The following is a 22176-nucleotide window of genomic DNA, read 5'->3' as shown; positions in this document are numbered from 1 at the left end:
CTCTCTCATCCCTCTCTCTCCCTGTCCCTCTCTCCCTGTCCCTCTCCTCTCTCCCTCTGTCCCCCTCTCTCTCTGTCCCTCTCTCTCCCTGTCCCTCTCCCCTCTGTCCCCCTCTCTCTCTGTCCCTCTCCCTCCCTGTCCCTCTCTCTCTCTGTCCCTCTCTCTCCGTCCCTCTCCCCCTGTCCCCCTCTCTCCCTGTCCCTCTCTCTCCCTGTCCCTCTCTCCCCCTGTCCCCCTCTCTCCCTGTCCCTCTCTCTCCCTGTCCCTCTCTCCCCCTGTCCCCCTCTCTCCCTGTCCCTCTCTCCCTCTCTCTCCCTGTCCCTCTCTCCATCCCTCTCTCCGTCCCTCTCTCTCCCCGTCCCCCTCTCTCCGCTCTCCGTCCCTCTCTCTCCGTCCCTCTCTCCCCCCGTCCCCCTCTCTCCCCTCTCCGTCCCTCTCTCTCTGTCCTCTCCCTCTCTCTGTCCTTCTCTGTCCTCTCTCTCTCCCTGTCCTCTCTCTCTGTTCTCTCTCTCTCTCTCTCTCTCTCCTTCTCTCTCTGTCCCTCTCTCTCTCTCTCGTTCAACAGAACTAAAACTAAACTGACATTGGGGTCAATTATAGAATGGACATGAAATTAAATTAATGCAATATCTATATTGTATTTGCTTGACGTCTTTCTTTAGGGGCTGTGGTAGAAGAACTTACATTCATAGAGACTCAGAAAGACCAATCAGAAGGCATCGTTCACATGCATCACTGACACAGCTTTCAAAACACCACTGGGGCCTTAAATGAACTGCCAAAAAAGCTTCAGGAAAGATCTGAGCAGTTTGCTGACTTGCATCAGAATGCAATAAGAGCGTTCTGCTTGTGCAATGACAGCAGCTCAAACACACCAATGAAGGATTCAACAAGCCATTTCACACTGTCAAAAATCTCAATATCAATAATCTCAACATCCTATTCAGAACACCCAAGCTTTTTAACTTTACATTGCAATTCTTAGTTAGCTCCCAGAACTGCCCATCAGTGAGTAACGCTCTCTTTACATTCCTCGACTCACATCACAGTCAACACAAAGCCACAACGGAGGCCTTTCATCCACTCACGAATGTTTAATCTGGACCAAAACGGTCTCAATTCCCAGGACTGGACGTTGGTTAAAAGAAACAACTGATTCCAGCACAGCTCTGGATCAATAGAAGGCTTTTCCACAAGGGCTTCAGACCGCATTACATTCAGAGCTGCTAATCCACGGAGAAACAAGCCAGCCATGTTTGCTCACCGAGTTCAGGTCCAGGTCGTTTTGGATCCATTCCTTCGCTTCTTCATACTCCTCCATCAGCCCCATGATGTACAGCGTGTCCAGAGAATCCACGATTGAAGCGCCTCTGAGACCGCCTGCAAACACAACACATCAACTCACTGAGACGACACACTTGAAGAAATACACTGGTTTCACATGGCAGATTTTACCCAACAAAATACTAAAAACTACATTAAAGCAAATGGTGGGTATTGCAATATAAAACAGAGATTCCAAAAACATTCAACCTAAAATATTTACTTAGATAATAGTTCAACATTTCAACAATTTAACAACACATTCACATGTTCACGGTTCTGTCATTTGGGGTAATGGTCTGTAAAATGGTCAATATATTGTGCATTTACATTTATGCATCTGACAGAAACTTTTATCCAAAGCAACTTTGCATTTAAGTTACACACATTGTTTCAGTTCATGCAATCCCTGAGAATCGAAATCCATGACCTTAATGTTGCTTGAGCCATTCTTTACTGTTTGAGCTACACAAACATTGAACCAATTCAATCTCAATTCATTCAGGTTCAGACGATGTCGCACAGAATTAAACTGATGCTTTATTTTAGCATAAACTAAACAAAAGTGAGTGTGCATGAGTCTCAAACTGCAAAAGTTCTCATCCGTTATTCCTCCGTCTCACACGAAGAGCCCCACGACTCCAGAGCTTTAGTTGCATTTCATTTGAAGTTATTAAATTCACTTCACATCCCTAATGAAAAACATTCAGAGGCTTTCATTTAATTCACTCGACCTTAAATGAGATTGCTCAGGCTTCACCTCTTTTAATGTTGAAAATGCACAGAAAACAAGCTCTTTATTGCTTTAGGAATGAACAGGGAGGCAATCGGCCCCTCGGAGCACACAGAAAGCATATTATATGTAGATGCATGACGCTGACAAACAATGAGGTATTTTACCCGTCCAATGGAAAGGAATGAGGCAATAAAAACGTAAGCAGCGCGTCGACTGCCAAAACTCTGATGCAAAATCCCCGCCACTGCACATTTCATGAGCATTTCAATTAGGAGCTTAAGAACTGTGCAAAAAGAAATGAGAAACCAACAGCCACAGGCCACAGCCTTTCCCATGACCTCCCTAGAAATACTGCGAGAGGATTTGAAGAAACTGGGGTGTGAATGAGATGTAGAGTAAAGCGAGCCCCGGGCATCGTGTGCCAGTGTGATAATGTGATGCAACTATAAGCAATGCTGCACGTTACAAGCTGCTATCAAGCAATGCTGCACCAAAACACCAGCACAAACCAGCGTGTGCACAACAGCAGGTCTAATAGTGTGGGAATAACTGTAATTGCATTGAGAAAACTAACATTTAAATACAAAAATATGATAACAATAAGACTTCGGTTTTGTTTGGGTTTGGATGCACTTGAAAAGCATCTCTTCCCGCACAAATAATGGAGAAAAAACATGCTGAGGTAAGCACATAGACTTCACATCTTCTACAGCACAGACCATCAATAATAGCTGGACGGCCATTACATTCACAGAAATACTTGCATTATTTATAATAACCAATGCATTTGAGGTCCTGAGGTTGACATGTGATGTCAGAGGTTTTCTTGAACATCTTTGAGGCTCTGACATCAGCAGGTGTCATTGCATTCAAACCGTGAGCTGCGTTTTACTTCTTTATAATGTCACATGCCAACTGAGGACTCAATCCAAAGCCAATATTACTTGCAGATGGAAGTCAGTCGCAAGTGTTCATTCTGGATTATGTACATAACTGTGTGTGTAAATGTTTATTTAGTGCAAAATATTCAATGTAAATCAACAGAATTATGTGCAAAATCTTTCATAAATTAACAGATTCAGTTAAACAAAGTTTAAGTGAATATGCATTGAAAAAACTAAACAAAACACTTAAAAAATTTACATATTCGATGTGAACAGGCATAATTATGTGCAAAATCTAATTATTAGTCTGTTTTATAAATTAACAGACTAATTAAAAAACACAAAATATATACATATATATACATGCACAAATAATGTAAAACTAAAATAAATGCTCACCAAAGGATGCATTTATTTGATCAAAAATACAATTAAAAATAAATATTGTGAAATAATTATAATTTAAGAAGTGTTTTTTATGTGAATATATGTGAAGTAATTGTTTACTGTATTTTGTAACTTACTGACCACAGACTTTCTTATATATATCTAAAATAACTTTTTTTAAATTATATTTATATTCTTATATATTTATGATAAAATTAGTAACAATTTCTGTTGTTAAATGATGATTTCTATGAGCTTTGAAGTTTTATCTGTTGAGTAAAATGGGACCGTCACAATGATGTCTCATTGGCTTTATTAGATTAGATCAGTTAGTAGTTGTGAAGAGGTTTTACGAGCGTCTGAGCGTCTGGATCTTCTTCAGGACCCCGAGCACATGATCCACTCTCGATTCTCTCTACAGTACATCAATCTTCTTTATCAGTTCCAATCACGTCAGACGTCCAGGGAGCTGTTCGTCTTTCCTCATTTCCCTCTGCTCATCTTTCTAATCATGCCTCATGCCCCTCTGAGAGCGTGGTCCAGCTTAACCTTTGACCCCGGTTTAATCCCGATATGGGCCGGCTAATGAGGTCACTGGCAGAGGACGTCAAAAGAGACGCAGCGCTGTGATTACGGATCCGAGGTGTGCCCCATTTCCTGCTCCTCTTATTAGTTGGGGAAGTCGTGGCCTAATGGTTAGAGGGTTGGACTCCCAATCGAAGGGTTGTGGGTTCTAGTCTCGGGCCGGACGGAATTGTGGGTGGGTGGGAGTGCATGAACAGCTCTCTCTCCACCTACAATACCACGACTTAGGTGCCCTTGAGCAAGGCATCGAACCCCCAACTGCTCCCCGGGCGCCGCAGCATAAATGGCTGCCCACTGCTCCGGGTGTGTGCTCACAGTGTGTGTGTGTGTGTTCACTGCTCTGTGTGTGTGCATTTCGGATGGGTTAAATGCAGAGCACAAATTCTGAGTATGGGTCACCATACTTGGCTGAATGTCACTTCACTTCTGAATTCACTTCTGAATTCTAACAGTGTGGCATTCTGCCTCCTCTGGAGATTCTGCCACGGGCCAGAGACGCTCGCTCGTATTTGTCACCTTCAGAGCCGGTCGGGGTTTAATCTCAGCAAGTGATGGAGCCAGATTGATAGCAGGAGCGCTGAGTGTCACAAGCTATCAGTTCTTCTATCTCAACTGCATCTCCACATCTCTGTCTCAACGTGTGACTCCAGCCAGGTCTGTTCCCACATAAAGTCAGTCCTCACTCCTCCACCGGAGCACAGTGAGCTCTGCGTCTTTGTGATTAATCATGTATAGTTTAAACTCTTGCTTTCTGTTTGTGTATCTCATCTAATCTGTGCTGTTACTATTAATATGAACTAAAACAAACAGTTCCTTGTTCATTGAAATACACACACACACACACACACACACATATATATCTCAAAAAAAAAATTCAATTTGGCAAAAAAATTTGACATTTGAAACACTAAGATGAAATACAAAAAAATTTGAAACCGTAAAAAAAAAAATGTTTTTGGTAAAAATGACAAAAGCAAATAATACAATTATAAAACAATAATATATATTTAATATTAATATATTTAAAATGAAAAAAAATATTTTACTAATGAAATGGAAATAAAAGCTAATATTAACAAATATTAAATGAAATAAAAATATATGTTACTGTAATATATTACTAACAATATTTGTAAGCAAGTATTAGTTAACAACAATTATATTAATATTTATAATGTATAATTATTGAAATCATTTTTAATAAATTATTATAATATTCTTAAAAAATGCATACAAAAGGAATATATATATATATTTTTTTATATTATGTTTTATTTATTTTTTTATTCTCAGAGAAGTGGAATCAAACAACGACAAAAAAACCTTCATCCTTTAAATTTGTAAAGCATATTTATAATACTGTATATAATTCCTTATTTTTAGATTAGTCTTTCAATTTACATCTATGTTTTTTCCCTTAAAGATGGATAATAACTTAATAATAATAATAAAAAAAACTAAACCTTAAAGATTAAATTGTACAGAAAAATAAGACTTGTTACTCCTTGGATAACTGCTGGTTATTAAGAAACCGTGTTATGCAGCTGGCCACTGGACAGTTTCAATGACATTCATTTAACTCGACCACTTTTCTGGCCTGACTGCTCAACTCATCCATTTTTATAACAACTGAGCCTAAATAAAAGCCATTCTTTATCAAAGGCACATCAAATACACCAAAGATCTCCTCAACCATTCCATACATCTACTAAACGGATTACACTCACTCATACTGTGTGTGCCGTCAGCACAGAGATGAAGAACCCGTAACACTCAAGGAACGCTCTTGATTTAGCCTTGTGCTCTGCTCCGTGAGCAATATTTGTGATTTGATGACAAATTACGTTAGAGGGAGGAGGAGAAAGAAAGTGATCTTTAATGCGGCGAGCTGCAGGTCCCGGGGGCTGCTGGCGGCGCTGCGCACTCAAGCGTGGCAAATTCATATTGAAAACACAGCCAAAGCACCACTGATGGATAGACTCGGATGAGACGAGCAGCAGATCAATCCATCACAGCTTTCCAGAGAGACGCCGCGCCGCAATCCTATTCATTATCGCAGCTCCACACCGAGAGACGCCACACACGAGCCCCGACACGATGACACCCCAAACCCACAGTGATACTCATTTACTGTGGAGCATCACAATATACTCCCCGAAAACTGCGCAGTGAACATCACGTAAAACCGTATGCATTATTCAACCACAAATACTGAGCTCAAAACCGCATTTGAGTAGTGTGAAGTTAAAACAGAGTTATGTTGAATGTTTAATTCAGTTTTGTGCGAAAATGTCTCACTTTTTAGATAAATAAATTAGAGGCATAAACACCAGGTCTGTTATTCTGAATCAGTAAAACAGACAAGTTCAACACAGTGTTATTTTTAGACCTAGACCGATATGTTTTTTTTTTATGCGATACCGATACCGATATTAATATTAGTGAGTAAAAAAAGGCCGATATTGATACTCACTGAACACGGTACACAGAAAACAGCTTCGCTCCATACGTTGAGTATGTATTATGTAACCATAAATACTAAGCTCGAAACCGCATTTGAGTAGTGTGTAGTTAGAGTTACGTATGTTGCATGTTTAATTCAGTTTTGTACGAAAATGTCTCACTTTTTAGATAATTAAATTAGAGGCATAAACACCAGGTCTGTTATTCTGAATCAGTAAAACAGACAAGTTCAACACAGGGTTATTTTTAGACCTAGACCGATATGGTTTTTTTTTTATGCGATACCGATACCGATATTAATATTAGTGAGTAAAAAAGGCCGATATTGATACTCCATGAACATGGAACACGGCTTCACTCCATACGTTGAATATGCCTTTTTTTTACACCATAAATACTAAGCTCAAAGCAACATTTAAGTAGTATGCAGATAAAATAAAGAGTTATGTTGAATATTTAATTCAGTTTTGTGCAAAAAATGTCTCACTTTTTAGATAAATAAATTAGAGGCATAAACACCAGGTCTGTTATTCTGAATCATTAAAACGGACAAGTTCAACACAGTGTTATTTTTAGACCTAGACCGATATGTTTTTTTTTTTTATGCGATACCGATACCGATATTAATATTAGTGAGTAAAAAAAGGCCGATATTGATACTCACTGAACACGGTACACAGAAAACAGCTTCGCTCCATACGTTGAGTATGTATTATGTAACCATAAATACTAAGCTCGAAACCGCATTTGAGTAGTGTGTAGTTAGAGTTACGTATGTTGCATGTTTAATTCAGTTTTGTACGAAAATGTCTCACTTTTTAGATAATTAAATTAGAGGCATAAACACCAGGTCTGTTATTCTGAATCAGTAAAACAGACAAGTTCAACACAGGGTTATTTTTAGACCTAGACCGATATGGTTTTTTTTTTATGCGATACCGATACCGATATTAATATTAGTGAGTAAAAAAGGCCGATATTGATACTCCATGAACATGGAACACGGCTTCACTCCATACGTTGAATATGCCTTTTTTTTACACCATAAATACTAAGCTCAAAGCAACATTTAAGTAGTATGCAGATAAAATAAAGAGTTATGTTGAATATTTAATTCAGTTTTGTGCAAAAAATGTCTCACTTTTTAGATAAATAAATTAGAGGCATAAACACCAGGTCTGTTATTCTGAATCATTAAAACGGACAAGTTCAACACAGTGTTATTTTTAGACCTAGACCGATATGTTTTTTTTTTTATGCGATACCGATACCGATATTAATATTAGTGAGTAAAAAAGGCCGATATTGATACTCACTGAACACGGTACACAGAAAACAGCTTCGCTCCATACGTTGAGTATGTATTATGTTACCATAAATACTAAGCTGGAAACCGCATTTGAGTAGTGTGTAGTTAGAGTTACGTATGTTGCATGTTTAATTCTGTTTTGTACGAAAATGTCTCACTATTTAGATAATTAAATTAGAGGCATAAACACCAGGTCTGTTATTCTGAATCATTAAAACAGACAAGTTCAACACATTGTTATTTTTAGACCTAGACCGATATATTTTTTTTTTTTTATGCGATACCGATACCGATACTGATATTAGGGAGTAAAAAGTCCGATATTGATACTCCCTGAACATGGAACACAGCTTCACTCCATACGTTGAATATGCCTTTTTTTACACCATAAATACTAATCTCAAAGCAACATTTAAGTAGTATGCAGATAAAATAAAGAGTTATGTTGAATGTTTAATTCAGTTTTGTGCGAAAATGTCTCACTTTTTAGATAAATAAAATTAGAGACATAAAGACCAGGGCTGTTATTTTATATAACCAGATTTTATATAATTTAATATAATTAATACATTTATTATTCATTTAGTTAATAACCTTTTTACAAAATAAATTTATCATATGTATTCAAATGTATATTTTTTTTTACTATTTTTATTTCTGTTTCGGTTTCAGTAATTTTAGCACTCCATGTTTCAATTGTTTTGCATTGGAGCTTCAATTGTTTATTATTCTTAATACTATAAGTCTAAAGTATTTTCTATTTCTCTACAATCTACAGTGTTTTTTTTTTCTATAGTATTTCCCTTCAAATATTTTCTTTAATTGCATCTTTTTTACTATCAAACACACTGAATGCTAAAAAATATTGAATGCAAAGTATTTAAAGAGTGGATATATGGCCTTTTTTATAATGAATAAATGTACAAATAGTCGCTACTTTAAATATAATCAGATTAATCAGCATCAAGAGTGCATTTATTCACACCACGTTCTTCCATAGAACATTTTGGGTTAAAATCCTCTTGTGTGCATTATTTCAATACAAAAACGCATGCCATTTTCCACTCATTTACTTTATATGTAAATTCAGCTTTATACAGATAAGCAGGACGTCTGTTGAGTCTCCAGCTGTGACAAACACCAGGCCGAATTCACACGAGACTCGCCTGACCTTTCACTCCAGAATGACGACGAGACTCATCACAAACACATTCCTTCTCACACAAACGGGCTGTGATTCTGTGCTCTTATGATAATCAAACTAATGATGTCTGCACCCACCGGCCTGTGCTACAGGACAACAACCGAGAGATCAAGACATTAGAGCTGTAGTCCAAATAAATGGAGAAGAGCAGAGACTGAGGTCCACTGCTTAGCAATGCCACTGAGAAATCCTGTCTGAGGCCTTGACAATGACACACACACACACACACACACAAAAAAAACACACATACATGTATAGACACACACACACGCACACAAAAACACATAAATGTATAGACACACACACATACAGAAACACACACACACACACACACACACACACACACACGCACACACAAACACATACAGAAACTTAATATAACTAATAATAATAATAATAATATTAATAATAATATTGACAAAATCACAACAAAATTACCAAACTAATACATTACTAAAACTGGAATTAACAAATAAAAAATAATTAAATGCAATAATATTTTTTATCGCTCAAAATATTATAAATGTTAAATTAAAATATAAAACTTTTTTTCTCATCTAAATGTACTCTATTTTAACTGAATCTGATAAAACTGCTAAAAATAAAACTGAAATTAACATTTATAAAATAAACTATATAGACAAAACGTAGAACATTTTCTAAACATTAATAAAAAACTATACAAGTCTTTCAGTGATGATAAAACAACACTGAAAACAGTTAACAATGAATTATACCATTTATTTATTTATTTATGTGAATTCTCATGCATGTATGACTGAGAAATATGCATCACATGTTGTTCATTAGTTTATGTTGAAACTGTGGACTGGAATGGATTTAAACTTGTATATGCCATTCAGTTTTGACCAATACAGAAGCGTTATCATTAGTTGTCTCAGAATGACTGATGACTAATAAATAATCTGTGCATTATTGGTTTTAAACCCAGATTTGACCTCTGAGGCTTTAGGCTTGATGTTCTGTCACATGATCTCATCATTGATCTCCAAACTGCTGTTTACAGACGATACACAGCTCATAATATGATCATCTGAAGGAATCTGCAGACGCAGCAGATACTGTGGGAGAAATGAAGAGCGATGAGGAAGTGATGTTCTCCTTTCATCACACATCACGTCACAATTTACTCCAAAAATCAAGACAAAAGTCTACTGTTAGACTTCTTAATTGACCTGATTTCAAGTAAAATTAAAGTAATAAAGTAAAAATTATTATTAATTATTATTTACAGTATGTATACATAATGAAAGCAATTTGTTGTACTGCATTTAATGCAATATAATTAACAAAAATGGCATAATATTTTATACAAAAATCATAATGAAAAATTTATTTTTTATATAATGAATTTATTTTTTGTTTGTTCTGATTCATGCTGATTTATATCATGTTCTATGTCTGTATGTTTTTATGGCTATTTTAACTTCCGGCTAAAGCACTAAGCCAGTTGGCTAATAGTGGCACATTTATATAAATGTTTTCAATATGTACTGTCTTTCTAAATAAATGAATTAAAAAAAATATATAAAAATAATAAAAACAGAAATAATATGGGAAGCATGAAAAAAAAAAAGATATTTCATATGCATTGTCCTTATGAATAAAATAAAATAAATGTTATGAGAATCAGGATAAACAAACAAACATTTTTTTATTTAATATGTATTGTCCTTATAAATACAATTAAAAAATAATTAAAAAAAATATATTGAGAATAATAATAAAATAAATTAAATGTTATTTAATATGTATTGTCCTTATAAATAAAATAAATGCACATTTTTAATAATAAAATACATGTTATGGAATCATTAAAAAAAAATGAAAAAATATCAGATGCATTGCAATTGGGGTAAATGGGTTTGATTCTTCAAATAAATAAATAAAAATGAATATATTAAGTTTGATTTTGGGATTAATTGACACCTGGACATGTTTTTGTGAGGTTTTCTCTATTGTATTGCTGTATGTATGCGGATAAAGTTGGACATATTTATGCATACACTTTATATAAAAAGCTGGGCGATAATATCATAACATTTTGCAATGCATAACATAAAGGATCTGATAGAGCTGCAGTTTTCCCATCATTACTCATACAGGGTTCAGTCATTCACTGGTTAAAGATCCTCTTTTTCCCTTTTCAGTTAGCATGGCCAGGTAACAGAAATGAGTCAAATAAATGCATTAAGCACAGAAAGATTGAAACCCGCTAATCTGCCGAATATGAAATGCAGACGCGTATTAAAATGGAAATGTGCACAATAGCCCTCTTGATTGGTGGACGCTCCAGTTAATTAGCGCTTGATGTAAAACCACCTCGAAGATTCACCTTTAATTTCACACCATGAGAGATCAGTGAAACTGTGAAAACGACCGCAGCGACATATTTACAGCCTGAAACATGATTACATCCATAATCTCAAGCCGTCTGGATAAAACCCTTATTTCCATTCACCATTCAATTAGAAGTGCACCTTTTCTTCACTTCCCTTCTGTTTTTCTCGTTTCAAACATGCGGTTATTATTACTAGCTCTGTTCTGTCTTCGACTGCAAATGTAAAACTACACAAACCCTGCAGGCAAGAAAACAAGCTCATTTCATGCCTCTTATTTACCTTTTCTCGCACCGAGGGACGGATCACATTCGCTAAAACTCGAGCGGCCTCATCCAATCAGCAGCCTCATCTGTCAGCCAATCAGATACAGTTACAGACTCACTTTCAGAGTTGAGCGAAGCTGATTGGCTGAGAGCAAAACGACATTATACTGGAAATCCAGACGACATCATGATAAACGACTGAGCGTGGAAACTTTTACGGGAAATTGCAAACGTTGATCATCTTGGTTTCAATTCAACACAACACCCAATTATTAGAAAAGGCTGATTTGTAAAAAACGTGTCTAAAAGGGACCGTTCATCCAAAAAACAAAAAATTATTTGCTCATTTAATATAAAATAATGTCGTTTAAAAAATGTGTGACTTATTTCTTCTGTGGAAGATGAAAAGATATTTCGAAAAATGTCCAAACAACATTAGAGCCCGTTTATTTTCACTGAAAAGCTACCTAATAACTAACAAGCAAACTGATTAAATAAGCAAATTAATAAATAAAATAAATATATTCACGGAATAAGTGTCAGCAATTTTTGGAGAGTAAATGTCACTTTTAGGTGAACTATCCTTTTATTGTATTGGGTAATATATTGACTTTATACAGTAAACTAATTTTTAAATTCAAAATATTATTAGCTTGATTTCCTGCATCATTTTATGACATCAATATCAACTTTAAATAATTTATTGTTTTCTATTTTTGGTCTATTTTTAGATGTTGAATATTTTTTTCTTAATTTGTCCCTTGCTTTAATTGAAATATTTCATTTCCAAATCACTGTCTAACCTGTTTGTCATTTGTAAGATCCCTATAAAATTACACAAATCAATTTAATATCAATGATATTTCAAGTTAACATCCTTATGCAAAAAAAAAAAAAAAAAAAAGATATTTCATATGTATTGTCCTTATAAATAAAATAAAATAAATGTTATGAGCATCAGGATAAACAAACAATTTTATTTATTTATTTAATATGTATTTTCCTTATAAATACAATTTAAAAATAATAATAAAATAATATTGAGAATAATAATAAAATAAATTAAATGTTATTTAATATGTATTGTCCTTATAAATACATGCACATTTTTTTATAATAAAATACATGTTATGGAATCATAAAAAAATATATATATTGGGGTAAATGTGTTTGATTCTACAAAAATATATATATATTAGTGTGATTTTGGGATTAATTGACACCTGGACATGTTTTTGTGAGATTTTCTCTATTGTATATATTGCTGTATGTATGCGGATAAAGTTGGACAATCTTATACATGCAACTTTACATAAAAAGTTAACATCCTTATGTAAGCAAAAATAAGCTTTAAAAAAAAAATCTTGTTAATTTTTCTGTAAATTCAAACCATAGTAAAAAAAAATATATAATACATTATATATATATATATATATATATATATATATATATATATATATATATATATATATATATATATATAAAATATATATAATACATGTAATTGAATAGATTGTTTATATAAATGTCTAGTTATATAAATACACAATACAAAAATGTTATATATGCTCCTAAAGAAACACTTTCTTAAATCAGACACGAGCAAATTAATTAGTTTATGTTACTCCTGCGTAACCGGAAGCACACAAATATAAACAGAGTAAAAGTGATTGAACTGAAATCAGCTCTCATGGTCATGAAGGAGCTTAAGAGCTTCTGGGTAAAACTGGTCAACAGCGATTAGTGAACGCTGAAGATAAGGCGGTCATGACTACTGGACGTCACCGCACTGAAATATCCCACAGACCCTCATTTTCCTGTTGACTTCTGACTTGTTTCCATCAAAGTCGTCACTGTAACAAAAATCTCCTCTAATCCTGGTGCTCCTTCATACATTCGTGGCCAGGTTTTCATTATCTTGCTTGTAATTCCCGAGGGATTCCCTGACGATTTGCTTGGTTATTTAATCCTGCTGTTTTTATCCACATACTAAGAGTAAATACAGCTTTTTCTTTGAGTCAATGCAAACACACAGATACAAGTGTAAAGCTGATAAAAAAATAATGATGGATCTCATGGCTGAAACCAAAGTACCAAGATACCAAAGTATGCCATAAAATAAATACCAAATTGCATTTGGTTTTCAACCATTAGAAATTGGTATAATTCAACAGTTTAGATATGGAGCCGCATTGAGGTCCCTATATCTCTAGGAAAGAACCACATTCGGCCTTATAAAAGTAAAGTTTGGTAAGAATCAGAATATCAAAATATGAATGAATGAAAACTTGGCGGTGGGTGGGTTGGGGGTTGAATCAAAAGTTTATTTTTTTTTTCATTTTTGAATGGTCAAAATTGGTATAAAACTCTAAATTCTAACTCGTAAAAAGTCTAAAGTAAACAGATCTGTGTAAAAACCGCAAAATGATGATGCCATTTTTCTAAACCCCCCTGTATTTAAGACCTCAATAATGTGATTTTGGATCAAATCAACAAAATTGGTAGAATACAACAATTTCGACATAGAGCCACATTGAGACTCCCATATCTCTGGGATTAAACCACACTGAGCCTTAAATATGAAGATTACAAAAGAAAAGTTTGTTATGAACCAGAATCTAAAAGGACATTGAAATATCTTTAATACTTTTTGAGTTAAATGCATGCAAACTTTGGTAAAAAACCTTGAAAAGTGCCTTTTCCCCATTTCTGAATGTTCACCAGACTACTAAAGTCAACTGATTTTACTAATTGATCTACCAATCTCTGAGTAAAAATAACATCATGATGCTGTCATCTTTCAAGTCATTTCCCCACCTGTAATTCGGCTCCAAATCTAGAGCGGATGTTTGTCTTTCCTCAGAAAAAGATCAACAAAATAAAACATTTTAATGGAGGAAGTTTCTAAAATTTGGTTAACTTGACCTGGAATGGGCCTATAGGAAGTCCATTGGGGTAAACATGTAAACAAGTGTCAACATATACTTCGTACTGTTTGGACCTCGGTTGTTTGTGGCTCCAGCACTGACGTAACACCTGGAAAACCAATACAGTCACCTATTCTCAGACACATTTTACATGCATTCAGGGGCCGGCACCATAGGGCCCCGCTCAGGGCACACTATCACAGCTGTTGCTGGGATCCACCTGTCTACTCCGATATAGATCATGAGCATCTCGACTACCTGCTAACAGATGTCAGTCAACTAGAGGGAAGATACGGTCAAACTCGACTGCATTTTATCAGTACTTTGGTAAAACTACAGCATGTTGGGTTCCTTGCTAAAACGCATACCTTTGTCGTAAGTCACTCTGGATAAAAAAGTAAACGTGAGTGTACTTTAAGTGTAAAGTGTGTGAGATGCAAGAAAAACTCTCTGCAAATGCAACCAGAGCTGCATTAATAAGTGTGCCTACTATACGTATGGCTGACAGCCAAACCATATAGACTGAACAGATGGTGAACATGCACGAAAAACAGCCAGTGCCTAGAATAAAGCTCATGCTATCTGTATATGTCTGTTCTATCTATCTATCTATCTATCTATCTATCTATCTATCTATCTATCTATTCAACCACCAATCCATTCATCCTCTATCCATCCACCCACCCATTCATCTATTCATCCATCCATCTACATGTCATCCAGCCAAACATTCATCCATCTATTTATCCATTCATTCATCCATCATCTATCTATATATCCATCCATCCAGCATCTGTCCATCAATATATCCACCCATCAATATCTCATTCACCACCTAACCACCCATTTATTCATCCATCTACCCATCCATCCATCTATCCACCCAACATCCATCCACCCAACATCCATCCATCCATCCATCCATCCATCCATCCATCCATCCATCTATACACCCAACATCCATCCATCCATCCATCCAACTATCCACCCAACATCCATCCATCTATATCACCCACCCATCTATTAAACCATCCATGAACATCCTTCCATCCAACATCTATTCACACATCTTCCATTCATCCTGTATCCATCCACCCACCCATTCATCTATTCATCCATCCATCCATCCATCCATCCACCCACCAATCTATAGATCATCCACCCACCCATTCATCCATCTATGCTTTTTAAACCACAAATTCAAAAGTTGTCTTTTATAATTAAAAAATGACAGTTTTTTTTTCTTTGAAATTAATTGTAATTTAACTTCTTCCAGAACTGCAATTCTGTCTCGTCTTTGCTTCCTCGATTCAAATTCGGGAAAGGAAATGATTCTGAGTCCATGGCGACCTCCAGAGATCAGTCCTCCCACAGTATTCAGGCCTTTTCCGGCTCTTTCCGCCACGCTCAGCAGAACACAAGGTATCGTGGGACATGAAGGGGGAGTCTACACAAAGCTTGCTATAAAATGCTGTTAATAAAGCACAGTTCTTTGCTGATAAAGAGTTGGACTGAAGGACTGAAGGAGTCTGAGATACGTGCTCAAGCGATGATGTGATGATGTATAAATGCTTCCAAATCAGTCAGATGATCTGCTTTTCATCTCGGCTAGGCTAACATTCTTTAACCAGTTTTATAGATCTATTGACCCCACATTTCTGTAAAGTCCAATATCTATTGTCAATAATGCATCAGGTCAAAACACAGGTAAAACGGATAAATAACTTCAATTACACCCAATGCACTTTGTCCTGTTGATGCTGGTCTTGAAAAAAAATTATAAAACAACAACAAAATTCATTGCAAAGTCTCCAGTGGTCTTAAAGACTTCATAGAAACACAAGAGTGAGGGTCACTAGACCACATTTTATTCTGAGTAACTAGAAGAAAAAAATGCAATTAACATAGATGTAAGCAAGATTCTAGCTCTTAAAAGAATAGTTAACCCAAAAGAAAACTAAAATAACTGCTTTATTCCACAATTCTTCTCTTTCATGTCAGCAATTGTGAAGTTAGTAAAAATTGCAATTACTAAAACTAAAGCAAAAAAAAAAAAAATTTAAAAATGAAAAAAAAAAAATTACATATTTACTAAAACAAACTGAATTGAAAAAATATGAATTGATAAAAAAACAAAACAATTCAAAATATTAATAAATTATGGAAGCTTGTTTCCCTTGTTTCCATCATGGGATAAAAACTAAATAATAAAGATAAAATACCCAATTGTGACGTCTCGCAATTCAATTCTGAAAAAAAAAAAAGAAGAATGGCGAGATATAAACTCAGAATTCCAAGATATAAACTTTCAATGGTAAAAAAAAAAAAAAAAGTCTGAATTGTGAGATAAAACATTGCAATTAGCTTTTTTTTTCTTCATGGCAGAAACCACAAACACAAATAATTGCAAGATCTAATTAAATTAAACTTTTGGAATTACCTTTTTTTATAAAAAAAAATTCTTGGCAGAAACGGGCTTCCATAATAAAAATCGTAATAGTATATAACTAATACTAGAATAACAGTGCATTCAGCAAGACCGTGTCAAAAGCAGTGACCTGTTACTCCGAGTCTCCGGGGAGAAGAGGAGACGAGACGAGAGGTTCAGGAAATGAGATGTGATTAAAGGACACAAGTGTGATAAGAACGGAGAGCACATGCTGCCGGGAGCCGCTGGTGGCCCAACCACAGTCAATCCCATTAAAGCCTACAGAACATCTACTGTTACAGGAAACAGGCGTGAGATTGGAGCGGCTCGACATCACGGGTTGTTCCTGTGACCGGTAAAGTGGTGTTCCTGTCAAACCGGCACGTTTCACCACAGGCTGGAAGCAGCTGATGTCTGCTGTGTGTTTTAATGAACAGCTTACGTTCCTGACCTACATGTTATAGCGGTGAACGTATTAAGGAGCTGCATCCAGCTTTAATCTGTTATCTGTGACAGGATGTGACTAGTAAACAATGCATTACGACGGCTAAACTCATGCACTCGTGTTTTTCTACATGCAGCAGGTTGGGAAAACTAGAGCAATTTTTTTTTAAAGCATAAAATTTGCAACCCATTTCACGTCATTATCAGACTAGGAACATGCATTTAAAATGTAAACAGTGTTATTTTGAAGTTATGTCTGACTAACTACAAACACTTTAACACTGACAAAATAAGCATGGTCATAAACATCATCTTCTTTAGAGGAAATCAACCTAAAAATAACTTGAGCTTTGCAATGCAATACAACAAACTGGTTGTGTGAGTCATCCAGCAAAGTTAAGCCCACTTTATATTCTAGTCAAGAACTATAAACTTGCATAGAGAAAGTCAAGTTTTGTTTGTGTGTGTATGTTTTAATGTGACATGTATAAATCATGAAATCAATATCAAAGCAACAGATAATCTTCCCCTTTGCCACAGCTCTCAAAACCTCATTTCATGTCACATATGCATGAACTCATTTTGTTTTTTAAATAAATGCACACACATTTAAGAGCTCCAGCAGATGGGAAGATTATTAGTGAATAACGCCTTAAATTTGCATGCCATATGCATGACTGTTATTATAATTATATGATTTGTTTTGGCCATTTTGGAGCTTGACTGCATAAACCATCATCATCTTTCCTTGGTAAACAGAAGCTGACTAAAACAACCTCCAAACTCTCTTTGTGTTTCATAGAAGAACATAATATAGCTTCAGAATTACAATGAGGGGAGTAAATTAAAACTGTTCAAATAGGCCTAAATTTAAGATTTGTGTGTTTGAATTGCATATAAAACCCATTTCCAACCCATTTGAATTACACAGTTTTACCAAAATAATGAGCTTAGGTAAGATTTCTGCACGCAAAAATCATCTATTTGATTTAAATATTTTCTCAAAATACATTCCTTCAAATTGCTTACAATCACCATAGTCTGTTCATTGTGAAAAATTGTTTAAATGGATGAACATGGTTAAATTATGGATAGCAAGCAATATTCAGTTAGTAAAAATGTATGAGACTCAAACAAATGCATTGATTATAACATGATTACGGTGTATTTAAAATGCATTCAGTTTTTTACCGAACTCTGACCCATTTCATTAATGCATAACTGTATGATCCAAATGCAATACATTTACACCCCAAAAAATTTTTTGGAGGTAGTGTTGCTTTTGCATGAATTGAGGTAGTTGTTTTCTCAAGCAGATTACACTGAGATTGAGCTGAAACGTTTCCTCTGGCTCTGTGTTTAACTGCGAGTTTCTGGAGTTCATTCAATCGCTCTTCTCATCCAGTTGCCAAAAGAGGCCGAGATGTTGGAGGTTATTTGAAGGTCGCCTTTGATTGTTAGTTTGTCTCAGTTTTGGTGAAAAGCAAGCGAAGGAAAGCGAAGTTTCCATGGACACACGGTAGATCGAGTTGGGCTTCATTAAAAATCCCACAATGCTCCTCTGCGTTGGCGCCTCCAGACCAGACACAGGGGGTTTAGGGGTGGATTTGGAGACGGTCCAGGGTCAGTCTTGTACATTCCAACTGGCATGTAACACATTTGTTCTCTCCGTCTGGAAGTGGCGGGCTGCACAATGATTTGCTCCATTTATAAGCCTCAACAGATGCAAGATTCCCAATCCAAACTACTGTTTCTAACTAGGCTGGACCTGGAGAAACAGGGACTGACTCACAATAACAAAGTCATTTAGTAACACTTTTGTTATACTCACTATTAACTAGCTGCTTATTAGCATGCATGTTCCTAGCATATTTAATACTTATAAAGTACATGTTTATGCCTTATCTTGCATGACTATATTTGTGACCCTGGACCACAAAACCAGTCTTAAGTGTCAATTTTCCCGAGTTTGAGATTAATACATCATCTGAAAGCTGAATAAATTGGCTTTCCATTGACGTATGGTTGATTAGCATCAGAGAATATTTGAAAAAAAAAAATTTGGAATAAATGGAAATCTGAGGGAGTAGAAAAATCTAAATACTGAGAAAATCACCTTTGAAGTTGTCCAAATACAGTTTTTAGGAATGCATATTACTAATCAAAAATAACGTTTGATATATTCACGGTAGGACATTTCCTAAATATCTTCATGGAACATGATCCTAATGATTTTTGGCATCTATCTTTAATCTATCATTTTGACCCATACAGTGTTTTTTTGTTTTTGTTTTTTTTGCCTATTGCTACAAATACACCGCAGAGACTTAGGTTTTCGTGGTCCAGGGTCACATTTTCGATTTCTTACAGCATCAGTACTTTATCTGAGTATTTTTATTTAGAGAAACTTTTATTTTATAACATTCCAACTGGTTCGTATTTTGAACTGGAGAAATCACCACATGCTATGTCGTGAAATAAGCTGATTGTTTTCAATAAACCTGTTAAATCGGTTCGTGAACTGCACTAAATGATTCACTCACAAATTTACAAACAGGTCAGAGTGAGTCTTCATGAGTCAATGACTCAATGATTCAAATGATTCAGTCAGAGTTATATTTGAAATATTGAAATCTTTTGTATGACAAGCTCCCCTCCCCCAGGTATTTTGAGCAGTAGATAATAGTAATAAATAAATGACACTTTTGATAACAGAAATTTGTCCCCCAAACTTTTTCGGTCAAGTGTGTTTGTATAGAGGTTTTCAAGAGCTGGTGTGAATAAATGAAAATTTTAACTCAAAGAGACAGGATAGTTTGCGCATGACCTGATGTTTTATTTGTACCTAGAAGGCGAGAGGAACATCACATCACTCTCTTGCAGTGTGTGTTTCATTCATACTCGAAGCCGGAGGGCGCTCTTGAGCAGAAAATCATACCAGGAAACTCCTAATATGGGCAACAGCGTCCAAGGTTTTATTATTATAAAACCTTTTATACAGTCTATGAGAAAAACAGACACGATTGCGACAATGTGTTTTTTTCAAGTCATCTCCAGCAGGTGATAAATAAAGTATATGAAAAATGCTATTATTACAGTATAAAAACTATTCTGCCTTATTGGGATTAAAAAAAGTGTTTGTAGTACATAAACAGATCATTATTATTTGTTACTGTCCAGCAGTTATAGATTTATAAGCCAATTAAAAGCTAGAAATTTTAAGTTGCCTATAGTATCCTACCAGTCAGAAGTTTTTGAACAGTAAGCCTGTTAATGGAAATATTTTTACTAGCCTATTTAAAATAATTTTTCTATTTTAATATATTTCAAAATGTAATTTAATGAGATTTCAAAGCTGATTTCAAATAAATGCAGGCTTGGTGAGCAGAAGAGACTTCTTTAAAAACAAAAAAATCTTACTGTTCACAAACTGTTGACTGGTAGGCTATATAGATAGAAACGTTATATTGTAATGTTTTATATATATATGTATGTATGTATGTGTGTATGCATGTATGTGTGTGTAATTTCTGTCCCCCTCACTTCTGAAAAGATGGCTATGCCCCTGTTGTAAACAACCGTAGCTGTTTTAAAGAAGAGCACTTTAAATGCATCTGAATCAGCAGAATGCAAATGCAAACTCACAGCCAGAGACACGTCTGAAAAAACTGAATTACATTAGCACATTCAGTGTGCCTTCACAGTGTCTGGGGCACAGCGCTGTCATTGATTAGGTGTTACAAACAAGTTTGTCAGAAATGCATGGATTTAAGTGAGAGCGCATCTGCAGTTTTATCCCGTGACTTCTCACCGATTGATTACAGGTCCAATGCAATCGATGCACTTGATCACAGAAGTGGAGAGAAACATTAAGCTGTTACTCTGACATTGATTTTTCAGTGCTGTTTATTAGGGCGGCATCAATATTACTATTGCTCATATTTGGGGTCAGTGATGTGATCAAAGCTCAACATTCGGTGCTAAAAGAGTATCACAGAGACTTGAATGCAAAACAGTAAGCAACCAACAAACAACACTCAGAACATATCAATTATCTAGCAAACCACCCACGACACCCTTATAACTATATAGTAACGTTCTGGCAACGTCCCACAACACTCTATCAACCACATAGTAGCAACAACCTAGCAACTTACCCAAAACACCCTACTGTAGCAACGACACACTGTAGCAACATGCTAAGAACCGATTAGCAAGGTTACAGCATGTTTCTTTGATGGCAGAGTTAAAGGTTGCAACAAAAACTAGATGTGCGATTTTCATGCACATCTCGTCAGTAAAGAAGCTCCTGTAATTAGGAGTATATCTCCAAAACGTGCGTTCAGATCAGGGTTGCCAGGTTTTCATAACAAATCCTGCCAAGTTGCTTCTCAAAACTATTCCAAAACTAGCCCAATCGCGCCTCCAGAAGGTTCCCCGACAAAAATAGCTTCCCGGGGTTAAAATATACGTTTCTTTTAGCAGGGTTGCCTTGGTAAAATTCGCATTTTAGGGGCTAAATATCACGTTATTGGTATTGGGGTGGCTTCAAACCGCGGACATGAAAACAACCGCAGACTTGGCAACACTGGTTCAGGTGGAGCGGCAGTTACTACACAAAGCCGTAGTCCAACTATCACATAATCGCTTTCAAAATCGACAAAGAATCGCCTGCGATTTTAACATCGATTTTGTGTAGATTGTTAGTGAATTACGACTCGGTGCCAACCGAGTGCCAAGTCTGTGGTTCTTTTTCATGTCCGCAGGTCAAAGCGACCCCAATACAAATAACGTGATATTTAGCCCTTAAAATGCTAATTTTACCAAGGCAACCCTGCTAAAAAACTTATATTTTAAACT

At 35.7% G+C, this 22176-nt stretch overlaps 1 protein-coding gene across 1 annotated transcript in view; it reads right to left on the bottom strand.

The window, feature by feature from the left end:
• Window positions 1-1186: 1186 nt before the first annotated feature.
• LOC113059463 (mannosyl-oligosaccharide 1,2-alpha-mannosidase IC-like) overlaps window positions 1187-22176 on the bottom strand; it is a 104985-nt gene continuing 83995 nt past the window's right edge. The window contains exon 3 of the mRNA XM_026227996.1: window positions 1187-1380. Within this exon, the coding sequence (XP_026083781.1) occupies window positions 1202-1380 (179 nt within the window). The 3' untranslated portion in view covers window positions 1187-1201. The remainder of the gene's footprint in view (window positions 1381-22176) is intronic.

Source organism: Carassius auratus, chromosome 41, assembly GCF_003368295.1.
Source record: "Carassius auratus strain Wakin chromosome 41, ASM336829v1, whole genome shotgun sequence".
Classification (NCBI taxonomy): Eukaryota; Metazoa; Chordata; class Actinopteri; order Cypriniformes; family Cyprinidae; genus Carassius; species Carassius auratus.
This window is presented reverse-complemented; position numbering and strand designations above follow the sequence as displayed.